The sequence below is a fragment of the Fimicolochytrium jonesii genome (genome assembly GCF_025526975.1).
Source record: "Fimicolochytrium jonesii strain JEL569 chromosome Unknown EV422scaffold_24, whole genome shotgun sequence".
Classification (NCBI taxonomy): Eukaryota; Fungi; Chytridiomycota; class Chytridiomycetes; order Spizellomycetales; family Powellomycetaceae; genus Fimicolochytrium; species Fimicolochytrium jonesii.
The window spans coordinates 451878-468741 of record NW_026515691.1 but is presented as its reverse complement, the minus strand read 5'-3'; the positions used below and the strand labels follow the sequence as shown (position 1 = coordinate 468741).

The 16864-nt window shown below is 55.2% G+C and overlaps 6 protein-coding genes and 1 non-coding gene across 7 annotated transcripts; 5 read left to right on the top strand and 2 right to left on the bottom strand.

The window, feature by feature from the left end:
- Nucleotides 1-1309: 1309 nt before the first annotated feature.
- Nucleotides 1310-3909, top strand: EV422DRAFT_580416 (kinase-like domain-containing protein; the record flags this gene model as incomplete). Its single annotated transcript, XM_053073337.1, has 6 exons — nt 1310-1543; nt 1624-1741; nt 1806-1909; nt 1976-2101; nt 2179-2314; nt 2380-3909. Exons 1-6 carry the CDS (start codon nt 1509-1511, stop codon nt 3907-3909), a joined length of 2049 nt encoding a protein of 682 aa, XP_052923034.1. The 5' UTR covers nt 1310-1508.
- Nucleotides 3910-4671: 762 nt separating this feature from the next.
- EV422DRAFT_t114 lies at nt 4672-4743 on the bottom strand. The gene has a single exon. It is a non-coding gene; the product is annotated as a tRNA-Asp (tRNA).
- Nucleotides 4744-5076: 333 nt separating this feature from the next.
- Nucleotides 5077-7618, top strand: EV422DRAFT_204358 (uncharacterized protein). The gene is made up of 11 exons (XM_053065322.1): nt 5077-5415; nt 5488-5603; nt 5674-5870; nt 5958-6082; nt 6150-6375; nt 6456-6571; nt 6639-6799; nt 6873-7009; nt 7102-7183; nt 7262-7293; nt 7402-7618. The coding sequence occupies exons 1-11, from the start codon at nt 5124-5126 to the stop codon at nt 7544-7546; spliced, it is 1629 nt and encodes a 542-aa protein (XP_052923033.1). The 5' UTR covers nt 5077-5123; the 3' UTR covers nt 7547-7618.
- A 1-nt stretch (nt 7619) lies between these two features.
- Nucleotides 7620-9081, top strand: EV422DRAFT_204359 (uncharacterized protein). The gene is made up of 6 exons (XM_053065323.1): nt 7620-7749; nt 7826-8067; nt 8185-8471; nt 8534-8633; nt 8693-8765; nt 8846-9081. The coding sequence occupies exons 1-6, from the start codon at nt 7678-7680 to the stop codon at nt 8969-8971; spliced, it is 900 nt and encodes a 299-aa protein (XP_052923032.1). The 5' UTR covers nt 7620-7677; the 3' UTR covers nt 8972-9081.
- Nucleotides 9082-9559: 478 nt separating this feature from the next.
- On the top strand, nt 9560-13033 carry EV422DRAFT_539804 (uncharacterized protein). Its single transcript, XM_053071092.1, has 3 exons — nt 9560-11540; nt 11617-11902; nt 11985-13033. Exons 1-3 carry the CDS (start codon nt 9830-9832, stop codon nt 12619-12621), a joined length of 2634 nt encoding a protein of 877 aa, XP_052923031.1. The 5' UTR covers nt 9560-9829; the 3' UTR covers nt 12622-13033.
- Nucleotides 13034-13942: 909 nt separating this feature from the next.
- Nucleotides 13943-14675, top strand: EV422DRAFT_482117 (nucleotide-diphospho-sugar transferase; the record flags this gene model as incomplete). Its single annotated transcript, XM_053067323.1, has 2 exons — nt 13943-14244; nt 14321-14675. Coding segments are annotated over 2 exons (657 nt in total), but the record flags the coding sequence as incomplete, so codon positions are not given.
- Nucleotides 14676-15697: 1022 nt separating this feature from the next.
- Nucleotides 15698-16773, bottom strand: EV422DRAFT_508589 (uncharacterized protein; the record flags this gene model as incomplete). The annotated part of the gene is made up of 5 exons (XM_053068758.1): nt 15698-16072; nt 16195-16322; nt 16442-16462; nt 16536-16605; nt 16696-16773. The coding sequence occupies 5 exons, from the start codon at nt 16771-16773 to the stop codon at nt 15698-15700; spliced, it is 672 nt and encodes a 223-aa protein (XP_052923029.1).
- Nucleotides 16774-16864: the final 91 nt, after the last annotated feature.

The following is a 16864-nucleotide window of genomic DNA, read 5'->3' as shown; positions in this document are numbered from 1 at the left end:
TTGTCTCCGGCACTGATTCCATGCCCGAACACAAGAGACGGTCCGACATAAATCTGCAAGGCGCGCATGCCCCTACTCCTCCCGTGTCAGGAAGCGATGACGAGACGTGACCTTCGCCCTTGTCGCGACGCAGATGAAGCTTTCCATGTAATTCTCGAAAGGCCGTCGCGTAAGTCAAATGCACCGCCTTTCGTCTCTGTGTGTGCCATATTCCCTGCCTTCCGTCGCCATCCACTTTCTTTTAATCCACCAGTGCCTGAAGATGGCAGTAAGACATCTGTAGTCCGTACAGCCTGCCGTCATCTTCAAGCACTGCTCGACACTGCCGTGATTACAGCACTGGTGTACAATTCCCCTTGGTCTTCACGACTCCACGACTCCACAAGGAAATTCAGATTTCCGCTCTTTCGTCGGTTTTCTGCTGTTCCTGTGCAAACTGGATTCGCAAACGTAACAGTCCGGCTTCCTGATCGATTTGAGGTATCCGCATCGGTTGCCGGTGCGCCATCATGGCCGTCAATAACGCCGGGGCGGTCGTGCAGCCTGAGGCCTCTCTTATCCCAGTATCAGAGTCTACATGGCCAATGCGCGCAAACCATGTATGGTGGTCTCCAAGTCCGCTTCAGCTTCTGGCCTCCCTAATGCTGTTGGGCGTTATGTTCACCAGCTCCTGCAACTCGATCGGAGCAGTCCATCTGCGGAATGGACAGCGCATGTTCTCACTGCTCACTTCAAACCGCCTCGAAGAACTCGGCAAAATGCTGTCTCCAAACTAGTCATCGGTACGCCGGCAAAATTGATCTCTCGCGCAAGACAATCGCCTCGATACCATAAGCATCCAGGAGCCAGGCCGCACCTCTGCCGTGTAGAGACAAACACTCGCCATGCCATTCGACCAACTCAGCCGAGGCGTCGTCCTAAATGCCTGGCGGTCAGTGCCACCTTAGAAAGGCCTATGCGGGCCTATGCGGGCCTGCGGGTGTTTGACCACACTATGGAAGGAAAATACTTTGGTGTTGCTGCAGTCTCCTCAGACTCTCCTGTTATTCCCTCCACCGTGCCAGCATTCCTCCACCCACCTCAGTTGGGCTGCCTCGACGCGAAAGGATAAATCGGAGCCTGCGTTGAGCCGGACGTTGTTCTCTTTCGGCGGTGAGGTCATGTGCAGTGGCTGTGCAGATGCTTCCGAGATGCTGGCCAGTGGCAAGTTGGCAACGCAGCGGTCAGATTTGACAGCACAGCCACGGCTGAACGCCACCAGCCAAGCATGAGCCAAGCCGGTCCGGAGAGGACATGACACACAGGGGTGCTTTGGACGGGAAGCTCTTTGGGCCTCCAGCGACCTGCACAGCATGTGCAAACGCCTTTGAACTCGACATTCTACTACGTAACAGCGTTCGGGGAGGGACGTCAACGGGGAACCTATACCGTCCAACCTTGGAAGACCTCAGTATTGGAAACTTCAGAAAAACACGTCCCTTGCACTTGACGACGGTCGCTGGAAAACAATGGACTTGTATTGGCCAGAACGGCGAGTGGGAAAGTATGTTTTCATCTTTAGACATGTTATGAAGTGTAAGACCGCTATATACTCATAACTACGTTTATCGCATCCGCGCATAGTGAGGACAATGTGTGGTTAGGCATCAACAAGCAAACGGGAGAACCGGTGGCTATGAAACTCTTCGAGAGGGAGCAGTTCGCTGATGGACCCGTACGGGACGAAAAGGTGGTGGCTGAGGTGGGTTGCTTGGAGAAGGTCTTTCCTGCTGTTGACTCGTAGGGATGCTCAAGTCCACCATTAGGTGGAGATTATCAAAGACCTGTCACGGCAATATCCGGCGCGAATCATCCAATACCTCGATTTCTATTCCAACGATGAGAACCAACTGGTCCTTATTATGGAGAGGTTCGTCTGCATTGCCACTAGTCGGGCAAGTGACATATGTGCTTATCTTCCTTTGTGCACTTCCAGAGCCGAATGCACCGTACAGGATCTTCTGGATGAGTATCACCATTTACCGGAGTTTGCGGCACGGGAAGTTGTCTTTGGGATGCTCGAGAGCGTAGCTTGTGTTCATACTGCATCACTTGTCCATCGGTATGTGCTTTTTAAGGGCTGCTCGCTACGAACGAATCGAGTCGTACTGACCGTGTTCGGGTTGCGCGTTCATATAGTGACATCAAACCGTCGAACCTGATGCTCATGACGCGTACGGACTTGACGTCCCTGAAATTGGGAGATTTCGGCGTAACTGTCGGAAATGTCGGTTACAACAACCTGAACCAAATAGCTGGAACACAAGGCTTCCAGGTATGGTGATTTTATCGTTATCGTCTGTTTCTGTCAGGGTTAGCGACTTAAAACCACCCCATCAGGCCCCAGAGATGCTTTCCCGCACATTCTACGGAAGACCGGTCGATCTGTGGTCCTGTGGTGTCACAGCCTATCTGCTCCTGTACGGGCGACTTCCGTTCATTGCCACGGCTGGCGGTGGGATGTTACGGACGAAGAAGATAGGAACAAAGCAGCAGTTGGATGCCATCAAGAAAGGCTACACGTTCCCGGATGACATCCAAGTCTCGGAGGACGCAAAGAACCTTATTGCAAGCCTTTTGCAGGTGGATCCGGAACGGAGGCCTGCGATCACGGATGCTATCAATCACCGATGGTTCGCGGAAGCAGCGATGTCGGAGCCTATTCCGAGGCCCCTTGCACAGCAGCCATCCCAAACCCGTGCGGCACCGCCACCGCCACCGCCAAGAAAGCATGACCCTTCAGGCACGCCCGAGATGCGCAGGTCACTCGATTCCGGTGTCTCGAATAACAGCTCACTCCATCACTTGCCAAGAGGCGGGCTCGCCAACACATCGGCGATAAGCTTGGAAAGTAGCAAAAGCAGCGACAAGCGAGTGCGTTTCGGGGAGGTCTCGCAAATATTTCGGCCTGATACGGACGCCGAACCCGAGAGCCCAAACGTGGATAACTTTGACATGTCCGGGCCTTCACAACTTGGACAATTGGACTTCCTTTCCGCAGACGAAGATGCAAGCGCGTACTACCTAGACTCTGCATCTCCACGACCCTCGGACGTGAGCAGCAATGCACCGTTACAACCGCCTCGACCTGCCGCTTCCACCGCGCCTATACCACCCTTTCGCGCCGAACAGACCGAGCCGCGGCAAATCAAGCGCAAGACATCCGATGCGATTTTGAAAATGTATGGGGAAACGGCTGCTGCGTTCTCGTCGCAAAAATCTTCACATGTAGATAAAGGAGGAAAAGGGTTCATGGGTCGGTTGAACACTGTGGCGAAAAACAAGCTGAAGAAGTTGGCGGGACAGGCGAGGGATTCGGAGGGGTCGTATGAGAGGGTTCAGCAATCCCCGCAACCATCTTCAGTACAGCACTACCAACAACAGCAGCAACAACACCATCAACAACAACAAATACCCACAAAACAACCCTCAATCTCCCACCACCAACGCAGCTCCTCCCTAGCCGACGCCACCCCCCAGCCCACCCCGGCACCCCGCCCACTCTCCCATCAACCCCCCCGCCACGCCCACATTCCCCCGGCAGTAGAACCAAAACATCTCCCCACCACCACCCCCCCAACTCCACCCCCTCGCAAACGCCCCCAACCCGCCACTCCCGACACTACCACCCAAAATACAAACTCATTCGAACCTTCCCCACCCTGGTCAAAACCCTCCACGCCTTCCAAACCACAGCCGGCGGCAACACCGTTACCGATGTTGGATCTTGGGGACCCGTTTAGGGATGCGAAGGTTGTGAAGGATTGTGCAGATGCTGTTGCGGGGAGTGGTGGGGGAGATGGAGGTGTGGAGGAACAGAAGGGAGGGGTGAGGTCGCTGGCGGCGAGGTTTGAGAAGGTTGCTGTTTAGAAGGCGTATGTTGTTGGGATACATTTCGCGCGTGGCGGGGATAGGTGGAAGGGTTTATAGCTTTTGTACGTTCTGGTTTGTTTTGCATGGTGATGTGGGACGGGACGGATGGATGGGCCCCAATGTATATACTGTTCATAGTCATAGGCGATGGCCGTTCATTTTAGCTCTCATACTAGTTTTGAATGGTCATATCGCATACGTAGCTGACCTTCTTGCTTTCTACATGACGTGAGCTTGGGAATATGCTTTGTTGCGTTGGCATGATATCATGTCTTCCGCTTTGTAAGACTGCCTCCTTGAATGCCTCCATCCAGTTACAGAAAGGCGTCCTTCAAAACGAGTCTGAAGGCATCGCAACGAACATCGCGGCACCTAGAATAAGAATCAATGCTTCCGTGCGATACATCAGGGGGAATGGAAGACCAATCGTTCACACACACCAGCATACCAACAACTGTCAAAATGGCTGCACCGCGATCCCGTCGCTCGACAATCAATGCGACCGTCGCGGGAATCAACGTATCACAGAACCGGGCGGGATTGGGTCTGAATTCGGGCTACCGTCTCATTCAGGTGGGACATGTACATACATACCCAATGGAAGGTGTGAAAAAAAAACGTGATGCCAGGCGATCATTCCGTCCGTGTATTGTTCTCGAGAGCGTGCAATGCAGTGCAGTACTGTACGGTTGGCGAAAAGGGATAATCGGGTTGCAGCCAAAACGCGTTTTGAGGGAAAGAAAAAAGGAAAAAATTAAGCTTCCAGTCCGGGAATCGAACCCGGCTCTTCCGCGTGACAGGCGGAGATACTAGCCAATATACTAACTGGAATTGGATGAATTGCATTGTCTTTAACACATTGATATTCATTTGTATGTCATAGACTCGAAGAATTCGATAAAGTCAACCACACTGCGGGGAAAAGTTTGCGTATGGCGCGGTGAGTGCTTGTAGCACCGCGTCGCTGACTGCGTAAAGAGGCCTGAACTCTCGAAGATGGCACTGATGGCAGGCGTCGGCACAGGGATGTCGGGTTTGAGCGGACTGCACCTAAAAAGGAAGTTCCTTGTGAGCGGCAGGGCGAGAGCCTGGCGGAACGGCGTACAGTATGTAGGGCACTGTCAATAAATGGACACGCGCTGTCGAAGGTTTGTCCCGATCGGACGCGCGGTGAAGCTTGAAACTCGCCACTTTTCTGGGGAGACGCGTCAATGGTTTTCCGTCCCATAAGCTCATCGCTATCTTCCAGCGGTCCTGGCACAGTTCATGTGTCCAAAGAGCTTCTGTGCCCAGCTAGGTCCCACATATCACACCCAAACATGCTTCCATCAATGCTCACCCGCGAAGACCGGACCCGGTTACTGCGCGAGACCGTGTTGAAATCCGGCAATATCGACGGCCACCCTGCGATCCGACCGTCGGACCCAGCAGATCTGGATGTGCCGTCGAGCCGTAGGGACGCCGATGCGGGTCTAAGTGGTGTGGAGTCGCTTTTGGATAAAGGTCGGGGTGGAAGCCGTCGGTGTACCGGGGTTGATCTAGCTGCTACTGACGCCTGATCTGGATCCATTTCAGCACGCAGGAGGTCGCCATCGCCAAAGAGACAGAAAGCAGAACCAATACGGCAGACGAGGGATCATGATTCGGAGCGGAGGGTGACCGAGTTGCAGAATCGGTTACAGAGGGTCGAGGTGGGTGCGAAATGGGATCTGTGCTTGGACGAGCACCGGACACTCAATTTCAGATCACTTGATCCATCAGACAGAAAACCGCCATTTGCACGAAACGATCAACACTCTACACATGGACAATCAGAAAGAGCTAGATCAGAACAGCCTGCTGAGTTTGGAAGCGTCGCAGGTGCGCGAGATGTACGACTCGCTGCTGAGCAAGCATAAGGCGCTTGTGGAGAGCAGGAGTAGAGCGGTGACGGGAGGGCAGATTTCGGCCGAGGAGTGGTATGTGGTTCAACAGCATGGATTGAGGGATGAGCAGGGATACATACTTGCCGAAGTCAGGGCTGACGGCATACTTCACTCGGGCAGGAAAGAAGTGAACGAGCGAGTGGACGTCCTCATCAACGAGAACGACGTGCTGGCCGAACGAAACAAATCTGCCCAGCGACAGGTCGCCGAACTTGAGGACGAGCTATCACAAACGAAGAAGCATGGTATGTTCTTCCGTCTGTTCTGCCGCAGGATGCAATGTTGATCAACACAACTCGCCCCCATACACAGCACAGAATCAGTCCATGGAACTTCAACAAGCCCAGGCATTCATCAGCACCCTCAAACGAGACCTCAACAACACGATCGACCGGGCGACGCAAGCCGAACGCAATGTGAAAGAATGCGCACACGAGATCACGGCTGCACAGGTGGAGAATGATAAGCTGGTGGAGGAGATCAGGAGGCGGGAGGTGGATATCAAGACGTATCAAGGGAGGGTGGGTGATCTGCGGAGGTGGGTCTGTGGATGCGGCTGGATGGCCAACATGAAGTGCCTCTGTGTCGGGAGACTCGTCTCATCTGCCCAGGTGACAGGTCTCTGGAAGAGGTGACGACGCGATATCAGGCGCATGTCCGTGAAGCGCAAGCGCTGGCCGCGCGCGAACGAGATCAACTCAATAGTCTGAAGAATATCGAACTGGAGCGAGATGGTAAGCTGCTGAACATCAAAGTATATCTCCGCACTATGTAAGTATATTCTCATACATTGCTACTCAGAATACAAGTCCAAGCTTGCAGCCCTCTCTATTGAGCACGTCAGTCTCCGCGAAAACCAGGACGAGGTGATCAAGATCAGCGCCGAATTCGAGCAGCGGATAGATCAGCTGGAGGCGAAGGAGGTGGAGAGTTATCAGAGCTTGCAGAGTGAAATCCAGAAAGTAGGCGGGAAAGAGGGGGTTGCGCGAGAGACCGTTACGACGATCGAAATGCTGATGCAATCTTATTATCCAGGCCGAAGAAGCAAAGTTGGAGTACGAAAAGGCTCTGATCCGCGAACAACAGTACCAGTCGGAAATACAACGACTGAATGAGAAATTGCTCGAGTTCCCGCAGCGATATAGGGAGCGAACGGAGCAAGAGATCGCAACGTAAGACAGAGTGGGATCATGTATGCGATGCATGAATGGCGATTGTACACAAACGGAACGCTCATGGCCTTTCCTGTCTTGTCGATCCGCAGAATGAGGGCGCAGCTGAACTCCGATAAGCAACAGCTCACAGCAGAGATCTCAGATCTGGAAACAAAGTGCTCGCAACTACAGGTTCGAATTGGGGACGAGGTGGACGCTGTCGTTTGGTCCCAGTATCCAGAGATCTGAAACGACAATGCTCTCTTCTAGCATCAAGCCGATCGAGCTATCCGCGACAAACGGTAGGTGGCCTCCTCGTAATGCGAGCAGCCGACCCTCCATCTCGCATCTCGCAGTCAAAGAGTGGCATGGCAATCAAAGCGATCAGTGGGCTTACTTTGACCCTACAGCGCCGCAGAAAGCGAGCTGGAAAAGCTGAGCAGACACATCCCCGAAGAAGCCGACCGCATCGCGCTCACAATCGAAGAGCTGAATACTCGCCTCAGGAACTCCGAAAGGGATAAGAGCGCTGCGATGAACAAACTGGAGAGGTGACGTCGTCCCTTGGTTGAGCACCCCGCACGCTATGAAACGCTTCCAGCTTGCTAAAATTTTTGCACGATCCGACTGTCAGTCTGCATCAGAAAGCTTTGCGAGACGAGAACCGCTTCGAAAAGGAGAAACAGATGATTGGCGAAAGATCAAACGATGCCTACCGTCGCTTGCGCAATGCCGAGCGTGATTTGGAGGAGACTAAGGTGCGCATTCCCGATTCCGTATTCAATCTTCCCTCTTCAGGCAGCTCATAAGAATAACCACTCATGCCGCGCTTAGGAGGACCGCGTGAGACTCCTTACGCAGCTCACAAATCTCGAACACGCACATAAGAAGCTGGCCGAAACGAAACAGAAAGTAGTCGCGCAGCACGAGGCCGACTCCGCGGCCAAGACGGAAAAGTACGAGGCACAGATCAAGGATCTAGGCCTCAAGTTGGAGAACGTGACTGAAGCACATGCGAGGACGTGTCGGGATATCCAGCAGCTGCTTGTGGATCAGAAGCGGATGGCTGAGAAGTGGTACGTGCGCTTCCCCGCTCTGCATCGCATGCGGCATCATCAAATGCCAGATTGAGATATGGCGCTTCGGGGACATACGAGACGATAAGGTGCTAACGTATCCTCACCCCCACAAAGGAAACAAGAAACAACACACCAAGCGCTACAACACGAACACCTAATCGAAGACCTCCGCACGCAGCTGCACCGCTGTACCACCCGCATCGAAGAACTCGAATCGCAGCTTCTCGCGATCGAGTCAAGGCGGAATGACCTGGTTGCCCGGCTGCAGGAAGAGAAGCAGCAGCACACCCGAGTCGGGACGCGATGCCAGGCGGCCGAAGCGAGGGTCGAGGCGCTGCTAAGGCAGGTCTCGGGATTGGCGGCGAAAGAGGTCGAGCTGGTTGAGGATCGGAAACGGATGCGTGAGTTGTTGCTTGTTTATCAGGTGTCTCGTGCTACCGGAGGCTGATTCATCGAGATGCAGAGAAGGAGCTGGACCGAGCCCACCTTGAGAAAGATCGACTCGAACGAGAGAACCTGCATAAGATTCGGTCCCTCAGGATGAGCAGCCCGACCCGGTTCAGGTCCGAGACCCTTGTCTGAACATCTCGTCTGATTACATGCACTAACTCACTTGAAGCAGATCATCTACCCGATCCGAAGGCCCGCTTGAAGACGATGATCTATCTGTTCTGGAAGACGTGACAAACCGTGAGGTAAGATCAGGCTTCCTTACCGCTGGCCCCACATCAAAAGGATGTCACGTTGACCCTGAGCACTTGACGCACAACACAAGGTGAAAGAACTAAGGGCGGACATCGATCGCGTGAAACAACGGTCGTTAAACCGCCGGCACCACATGGACGATATCGTTTTGGCTGCGGGGCTCGACGATGATGCGGAGGACGAGTTATCGGATTGATGGACAGTGTTTTTGGAATAGGCAGATACGCTGATGTTTTATGAAGGTTGCATTGCTTGTCCGTCGAGTACATATGTATATTACCATTATAGCACACAACGTTCGCTCTGGTGACGTATCGGTCTCCCAGACCGAACCAACCCTTCACCTCGCATCGCTCGTTGCAGTACAACACCAACGCTCGCTTTCGCTCGCGGCTCGAATGGCTCGCGCCTACGGCCCAGTTGGGGCTCGCTATCTCTCACCTTCTCCTCCTGTCGCTCGGAACCCTCAGGCATCCCTGGGCCTCGCTTCGCTCGGACTACGGCCCAGATGAGGCTCACTGGCGCTCGCCTTCTCCTCGCTAACGCTCGGAACCCCAAGCACTCTTGCGCCTCCACTCACTGAATAACAGGTCCAGGTCCGCGCAATATCTAACGTACCAAGTAAGGTCCTCGTTGCATATGGGAGAAGGTCGGGACGTTCACAGGCACGACGCAGGATGCTTTCGGGGGGGTCACCGCTTTCGGCCGGACGCGACGCGTTCCATGCGCCTGGCTGGCTGGGGCTTCCTTGCGCACAATCGGACATTGGCCCACTCCAGCCCTTCCTCCTGCCCCACTCCTTTTTTCCCCCTTCTCTTTCCACGCCTTCATTGGTGAATATGCCTTGCTTACGTGGTCCGTCGGGCGGTCGGAGAACGTCGTCTTTGTTCGTTCTTTGCTCCGTCCGCTCTTGCGCTTGGTGGCCAAGCCTCGTTGGCCCATCACTGCTCATCTTGCAAACGAGGTCCTCATCTTGCAGACACCATCGCTGAGGCACCTTGACAGTGCATCGAAAACAGTACAATACACATAGCCTCATCCGACCGCAGTCAGAATGCCCCACCACCACCCCACCCTCTTTCCCTCCGAGCGCCCACCCCCAGCACACCGCGGCCGCAAACCGAGCATCGGCTACACCCGCCCACCGACCTACACCGCACCCCCACTAACCCCGAAAGCCGAATACCTCGCCTCCTTCGGCGGTCTCTACCCCTTCGACGCCCGTGCCTCGGCAATCGAAATCTCCCACTACGCCGCGCGTGTGCCGAGCAATAACGCCATTGCGGTGAGGGAGGCGCGGCGGTATTTGAAGACGCGGTTGAAGAATAAGGCGGTCGCGGCGGTGATCACAGATGTGGGCCTGAAGGCGCCGCCGGTGCTGGATGGGAGCGATGGCGGTGACGATGAGGAGATGGTAGGCGAGATGAGGGAGATTCAGAACATTGTGATGTTTCCGGAGACGAGGCGCGGGTCGCTGGCTGTTTCCGATGGGTTTCCCTCACGGATGCCGAGGGTCTCGGGCGCCGGTGGGCCTGGAACTGAGGAGGGTAACAGCGGAGGAGGTTTCCCTGCCCTTACGCCGCAGCCGCGCACGGGCTGGACCCGCAATTCCGAGTCCGTGCGGCCGCCGATGATGATGCACGATGCCGGAGGGTCGTCGAGTCGGACGCTGCGGAGAAAGTCGTTGTATGAATCGATCAAGAAACCGCCAGAAATCTCCATTGACCCGGCCGCTTCGGGGACGCTCGAACCGACCCCGCACACAAAATCATGGTCCAACAAGGCCTCTGAGAGGAGTTTGAATATGAACCAGACTAGTCGCGGCTCATTGGCGCCCTCGCTTGCCACGTCCATGGTCGCCATGTCGGAACCGACCACCACCAGCACCGTGTCAACGACCATCTCCCACAACGACACCCCCTACCGCCGCTTCCGCCGCATCGCCCGAATGGTCGCCCACAGCGTGCACCTCATCAAATTCCTCGCTAGGATCCTTAAAAACCCGCTCGAATGGTCCTGGGAATACGACCCAAAAACCTACACCGAGGAAGAAGTCATCGGCCTCTCCGCCTCGCACACCGCCTACGACACCAAAACACGGACTGGGACATCCACGGCATCCACATCCACAAACATGCCCCTCCTAATGTCCCACGAAGTCTTTGGCGTCTCCCACCTCTTTGCCAAACCCAAGAAATTCAACGGCTGGCTAGATAACGACATCCGCACCCTCCTCCGCAAACCGGCCTCGCGCCGCACACCCGCTGAAATCGACCGGATTGTGTCTTGGTGCTCGACGATGAAGTGTATGGACAAGTACCCGACGCCCGTGCAGCGCGCGCTGATCCAGGCCGCGATCTACACGCGGTGGCATTCGAGTCGGCAGATTGTGAAGGAGATGCACCCTATTGGCCGGTTCTACATTATTCTAGATGGGGAGGTGGAGATTACGAAAGTGGACCGGGCGAAACTGATCGATGCGCGGAATAAGAGCTTCGCGTTGGCGAGTTTTGTGAGCGCGCGCAGGGGCGACTCGACTGTGTCCCGATTCCATGGGGGTGCGAGCACGCTGCAGTTGGTGGGGAGTTCGCCGACGATGGCGGCTATGGCCGGCGGGGCGGGGGACGAGAAAGCGTTGGCGAGCTCGAGTACGGCTAGCATTTTGGCGGCGGTGGTGGGCGATGAGGAGAGGAAAGCGATGAAGCAGGTTGAGGAGGATTTGAATAAGGCGTATACTATTACGATGGGGTATATGGGTGCTGGAGGTGGGTTCATAACATCCCCATATTCTTGAAAGTTATGTCGCACTTGCTAACAAACTGAATGTGTGTGTGTGTCCAGAATCCTTCGACATATCCTTCCTCACCTCCCCCCTTCGAACGGCCACCTACACCACCAAACGGGTAACCGAGTTCCTCACGATCGGCAAACGCGACTACGAGCATATCACGAGCACATTCAAAGAGGCCGAGACGATCAAGCAGCAGACGTTGCGGACGCACGCGATGCTGAGGACGCTGAATGGGGATATGGCTGCGTTGCTGAATTGCTCGAGTATCGAGCGGTTTGATGCGAATAGGATCATTGTGTGTCAGAAGCAGCATGTGGGGGCGTTGTATTTCCTCATGTGAGTGTGTGATTATGCCCGAGTCTCTTCTCTCTTGGGCCATGAGTGATTTCTTTTCTCATATATTTACATCCGTGTGCAGATCGGGAACATGCCGCGTAGTCCAAGCGGTCCAATTCATCAAACAAAAACTCGGCAAACGCCGCTACCACATCAAACCCTACCGCGCCCCCACAATCTCCTCTTCGGAATCCTCAACCAACCCGCGCCGCTCAGCCTCCCAACTCCTCCACTCCTCCAACGTCTCCCTCGACCGTCTCACCCCGTCGAAATCCGCCGCCGACCCCGCCACACTCCCCCCAGACAGCACGCTCCTCACCGAATTCCTGGTCGTCAAAACCCTCTCCCCGGGCGACTTCTTCGGGCAATGCATGTCCGGCACGCTCACCTCGCAGATGTCCGCGCACGCCAAAGCCGGCACGCTCGAGCAACCCGTCAGCGTCATCACCAACCAGAAGACCACCGCACTGGTGATCTCCAAATTGGATTTCCAGCGCTTCGCGACCGACGCGACGATGAGGGTGTTGAGGGAGGAGGTGGCGCGGTACCCGACGCTCCCGACGATCGAGAGGGCGTATATGATGAGTAGGGAGTGGAATATGGCGAGGGAGAGGGTGTTGAGGGAGATTAGGAGGGGGAGGGCGATTAGGGAGCGGTGGAAGGAGGTGAGGGATCCGTATGGGATTGAGGGGGATGGGTTGTTGGCTTGGGGGGTGTAGGAGGGGTGGGTTGGAGGGTTGGGTTGGGGAGAGGGGCTGTACGTATGACAGCGTTTAGATGCATATTGCACTAGCCTAGAGTTCTTCGCAGCATAACTGGGCCCAAGTGCAATGTTTGTACTGTACATGTACTGTACAACCGCGAGAAAACCGCGTCGTCGTAAGCCAACTCGACGTGTCGAAGTCGGACCCCTTTTATGCCGTCGAGGACTTTCAATGCAGTTAATAGAGAGGGTGTTCGAAAGGCTTTTTGGGCATAACCCCGTTGTTGTTGCACCTGTCAATCGAGCGGAGTTGAGACCGTCCCGAATGGGGGATTATGGAACATTCCGCCCAGCAGCCACGACGCCAAGCCACCTGAATCGCGCAGGGCCTACTTTCTGTTCGCAGCAGTGTTTTATCCGCGACCGTCCCTTTCCCGAACGGCCCACTACTTAGTACTTACAGTATATCACCGCAACCATCCTCTGTCACTGCACTCCCTCCCTCACTGCCACTTCAATCTGCAACTGTCGCTGCCGCCGTCGCCCATCTGCGTCTTCGTCGGCCTCCACTTGACCTCCCACCCACGCATTTCAGCAGTCCGCAAACGGTTCTCACTTGGTTTCACCTGGTCCGATCACTTCAACCTGAAACCTCAGTTAAGCACAGCAAATTGGCGAGGACACGGATCAGACTGCGGTTCCGTTGACCGGCACCCCGTCCTGGCTCGTTGAGCGCAGGACTCGCATTTTCCGGGGTCGTAGTTCTCTTCTCCCTCCAAGCGGAACATCCATACAGAAACCCTGTCTACACCATGCGAGCCCTCCCCAGCTTCCGCCGTATCCGGCCTCGGCACATTGCCCTGGGCATTTGCACAACCCTCGTAATTGTCTACCGCAGCTGGATATACTGCATGGGCGTTATAATCCACTGCTTCGCAACCTGGAACCTCAAATCCATCAACTTTATCGGCACCCACGACGACCAGCTGCCGAGAGATCTGGATGGGTTGCCGCCACCGCCGTCGGATCTGGATTTGACGTATCTGGCGATCGCGAGGCGGGTTTCGGCGGGGGAGAGGGTAGAGGATGTGGTGGGAGATGTGAGGAAGGCTGCACTGGCGGTGGAGTTGGAGATCTCGGTGCAGGAGGATGCCGCACGGGCTGCGGCTAAGGCGGCTGGGTCGCCTTTACCGCCGTTTCCAACATCACAGGAGCCGCCGATATCGCAGATGATGGACACGGGTAAGCTGCCATTCACAACCGAATCCGCGCCGTCCTTCGTCACACAAACCGAGCAGGCCCTGAATTGGGGGCCCAAGCTCGACGAAACCGACCTCATCGTCCCACCCATCCTCCACCACATCGCGATCGGGATGAAGACCGCCCCACCAAAACAGTGGGAACAGGCCGCCAACGCCTGTGTCGTGATCCATCCGCACTGGACGCGGATGTACTGGGACGACGCGGCCGCTGAGAAGTTCATCAAAGCTGAGCATGCGTGGTTCTGGGAGACGTGGACGAATTATAGGTTTAATATACAGAAAGCGGATTCGTTGCGGTATTTGGTGCTGTATACGTATGGAGGGACGTATCTGGATATGGATTTAATGTGTAGGCGGTCGTTGGATCCTTTGAGGAAGTGAGTTATCGTCTCCGGTGTTTTCTTGTCACGTCAATAGGGAGACTAATCTAACCTCACGCTCTCGTTTTATAAGAGTCCAATTCCTAGCCAACGCCGCCCACCCCGTCGGCGTCTCCAACGGCTTTATCATGGTGCCCCGCCACTCCCCCTTTATTTCCACCCTCGTCACCAACCTTCCCACCTTCAACCACTACTTCCTCTCCCCCTACGCCAGCGTTATGTTCAGCACCGGCTGCATGTACATCTCGGCCTTACACAACATCTTCCCCGAACGAGAGACATTGAAAGTTTTGGGCGGGCAACAGAATAGGTTGAGCGGGAAGGTCGAGACGCCGCTTTTCCGGCATTTGGGAGCGAGTTCGTGGCATCAGGGGGATGCGAAGCTGTTTGGGAAGCTGGGGAGGTGGATCAAGAAGGTGCCGATTTTTGGGACTGAGGCTAGCACGAAGGGCTTACCGGCACCACCACCACCGCCATCGCCAAATCACACAGCGCCGCAAAACGACATCCCGGCCCACCATGACCGTCCTCACCACCCAACCCCATCAACAGACGCCCCAATAACCCTTTACCCTCTCCTCCTCCTCTCCCTCGCCCTCCTCCTTTTCCTCGCCTTCCTCAGATTCCGCCATACCCGTCGATCGCGTTCCCCCTCACCCCCCGGGGCTTCCTCACCCACCCTCCCCGTGATGGCCAGGGCATACACCCCCGTTCCATCTTCGCCACCATCGGACCACACCTCCTCACGTGATTCGTCGAGGGTATCCAGCGCGGGGACGAGCCCGTTACTGCACCACCACCACCACCAAAACAACGGTGATACCCAGTTGCAGAAAACGACAGCGAGACTGACGCTACTGCAGAAACAGCAGAAACGGCATCGACACCGGAGGGGTGATTCCGATTCGAGCGGGTATTTCTCTGCGTCTTCGAGCTTTGACGGGGTTGCGGGGAGCGCGTCGGCGGATAGGATGGGTGGGTGTGCGTGTTTGAGTTTTGGGAAGGGGAGGGAGTGTAAAGGGGACTGTAAGGAGTGGAAGGACGGTGGGAACGGGGATGAGGAGTGGGGGGAGATGGTCAGTCAGAAGAGGGTTTGGGTTGATTTGTAGACCTTGTGTGGAGGGATAGAGGTGAACGGACGGGTCGATGGACTGGGAATTTCAACCAGGACCTGTTTGTGTGTGCCGATTGGGACTTTCTTTTCTTGAAGGGATCTAAATTATACTTTTAGATTGCACATCTTACTACTGCTGAATCAGATTGGGCATACGGTTAGAATTGAAAGAGGGCTGAAGTCATTTCTGTTGCTCCGTTGCACGTTTTCTCTTTGTCACGCTAGGGCAGTTGGGCAGTTGGGCATTTATGCTGATCTATAATTTCTATTCGACACTGCCACTGAGCTCCCCAATGGCAATAATGATAACACCTTCCCCCCCACCTGATTCCCTCCCTAAACCTCCGAATCCTCCACCCTCACAACCACCTTCCCATTCTCCCCCACCCCCAACGCCACCTCAACCTCAAACTCCCCTACATTCTTTATCCGCTCCTTCATCAACACACTCTCCCTATCCACCACGACATTATGCACTTCCAACAATTCCCTCACGACGTCGTCGGCGGTGACGGAGCCGTAGATCTTTGTGTCGGTGGCTTTCATCCGCACGCGTTTGAATGTTAGGGGCGGGAGAGAACGGAGGGCGAGGGCGAGGTCGAGATGGGATTGGATGCGGGCGGTTTGGGCGGTGGTGGAGGTGGAGGAGGTGGGAGAGGAGGTAGACGTAGAGCGGGATTCGACGGTGATGGTGGAGAAGGCGGGGACGATCTGTTTGTTGGAATCGAGGGTGGTTTAGTATGGTGACATGAGACGAAGTGGTCCCACGATTTTCACTGAAACCAAAACGCTGGGATGCGTATTCCCCTTCGCACATCTCCCCCCGTCCTTACCGTTTCCAGCTCAAAGTCCTCCTCGCGCTCCTTCGCCTCCCAGCCGTCAGGCAGGATAGGCTTGCCCAGTATTCTCGGCGTGTAATATGCTAATCCGAAGGGTACCAGGTAATTCCGTGCTTGTGCCACTAGAAACAACCGCCCAGGAAACTGTAAGCATACTGCCAGAATCATCCCGTGCTCCCTAGACTGCTTCTTCCGAAGAGTGCAGTACACCCCATTACAGACTCCCGTCGCACGTGCTTACAATTCACTAGTGTGATCTCCCCTGCAAATCGTTGAGAAATAAGCTCGTCTATCCCACGAGAAGAAAGTAGAGACGGGTACAAAGAAGGACCTACCCTTCTCTCCAAGCCCCGGTACCGTTTCCCGTAGGTAGACGTGGATATCTGGTTTGGAGAATTTCGTCCTCTACAGAACAACAGCCTAAATGAGCACTAAGTTCACGAGGCATGGGAATGGATGTGGCAAAGACGGGGAATGAGGGTGGACCAAACATACATGTTGCTGGGCACATTTGACGGAGACCCGTCGGCAAAGAGGCGTCAGACGGCGTAGGGAGGGAGATAGCAAGGACATTGTTGAGTGGTCGCTGATGATTGTTGGGGGTTGAAGCCACCATTGTGCAGGCGCTCGCAAGCCAACGCATTTGGGGCAAGACGGGAGGCGT

Excerpts from the sequence above, each read along its gene's own strand:
- EV422DRAFT_204358 (XM_053065322.1), top strand. The coding sequence starts at position 5,124 with ATGGTTTTCCGTCCCATAAGCTCATCGCTATCTTCCAGCGGTCCTGGC. Across the intron at positions 6,572-6,638 it reads TATCGAACTGGAGCGAGATG|AATACAAGTCCAAGCTTGCA; the intron begins GTAAGCTGCTGA and ends ATTGCTACTCAG. Across the intron at positions 7,184-7,261 it reads CAAAGTGCTCGCAACTACAG|CATCAAGCCGATCGAGCTAT; the intron begins GTTCGAATTGGG and ends GCTCTCTTCTAG.
- EV422DRAFT_539804 (XM_053071092.1), top strand. The coding sequence starts at position 9,830 with ATGCCCCACCACCACCCCACCCTCTTTCCCTCCGAGCGCCCACCCCCA. Across the intron at positions 11,541-11,616 it reads GGGGTATATGGGTGCTGGAG|AATCCTTCGACATATCCTTC; the intron begins GTGGGTTCATAA and ends GTGTGTGTCCAG. Across the intron at positions 11,903-11,984 it reads GGGGCGTTGTATTTCCTCAT|ATCGGGAACATGCCGCGTAG; the intron begins GTGAGTGTGTGA and ends ATCCGTGTGCAG.
- EV422DRAFT_204359 (XM_053065323.1), top strand. The coding sequence starts at position 7,678 with ATGATTGGCGAAAGATCAAACGATGCCTACCGTCGCTTGCGCAATGCC. Across the intron at positions 8,472-8,533 it reads TGAGGATCGGAAACGGATGC|AGAAGGAGCTGGACCGAGCC; the intron begins GTGAGTTGTTGC and ends ATCGAGATGCAG. Across the intron at positions 8,766-8,845 it reads AAGACGTGACAAACCGTGAG|GTGAAAGAACTAAGGGCGGA; the intron begins GTAAGATCAGGC and ends GCACAACACAAG.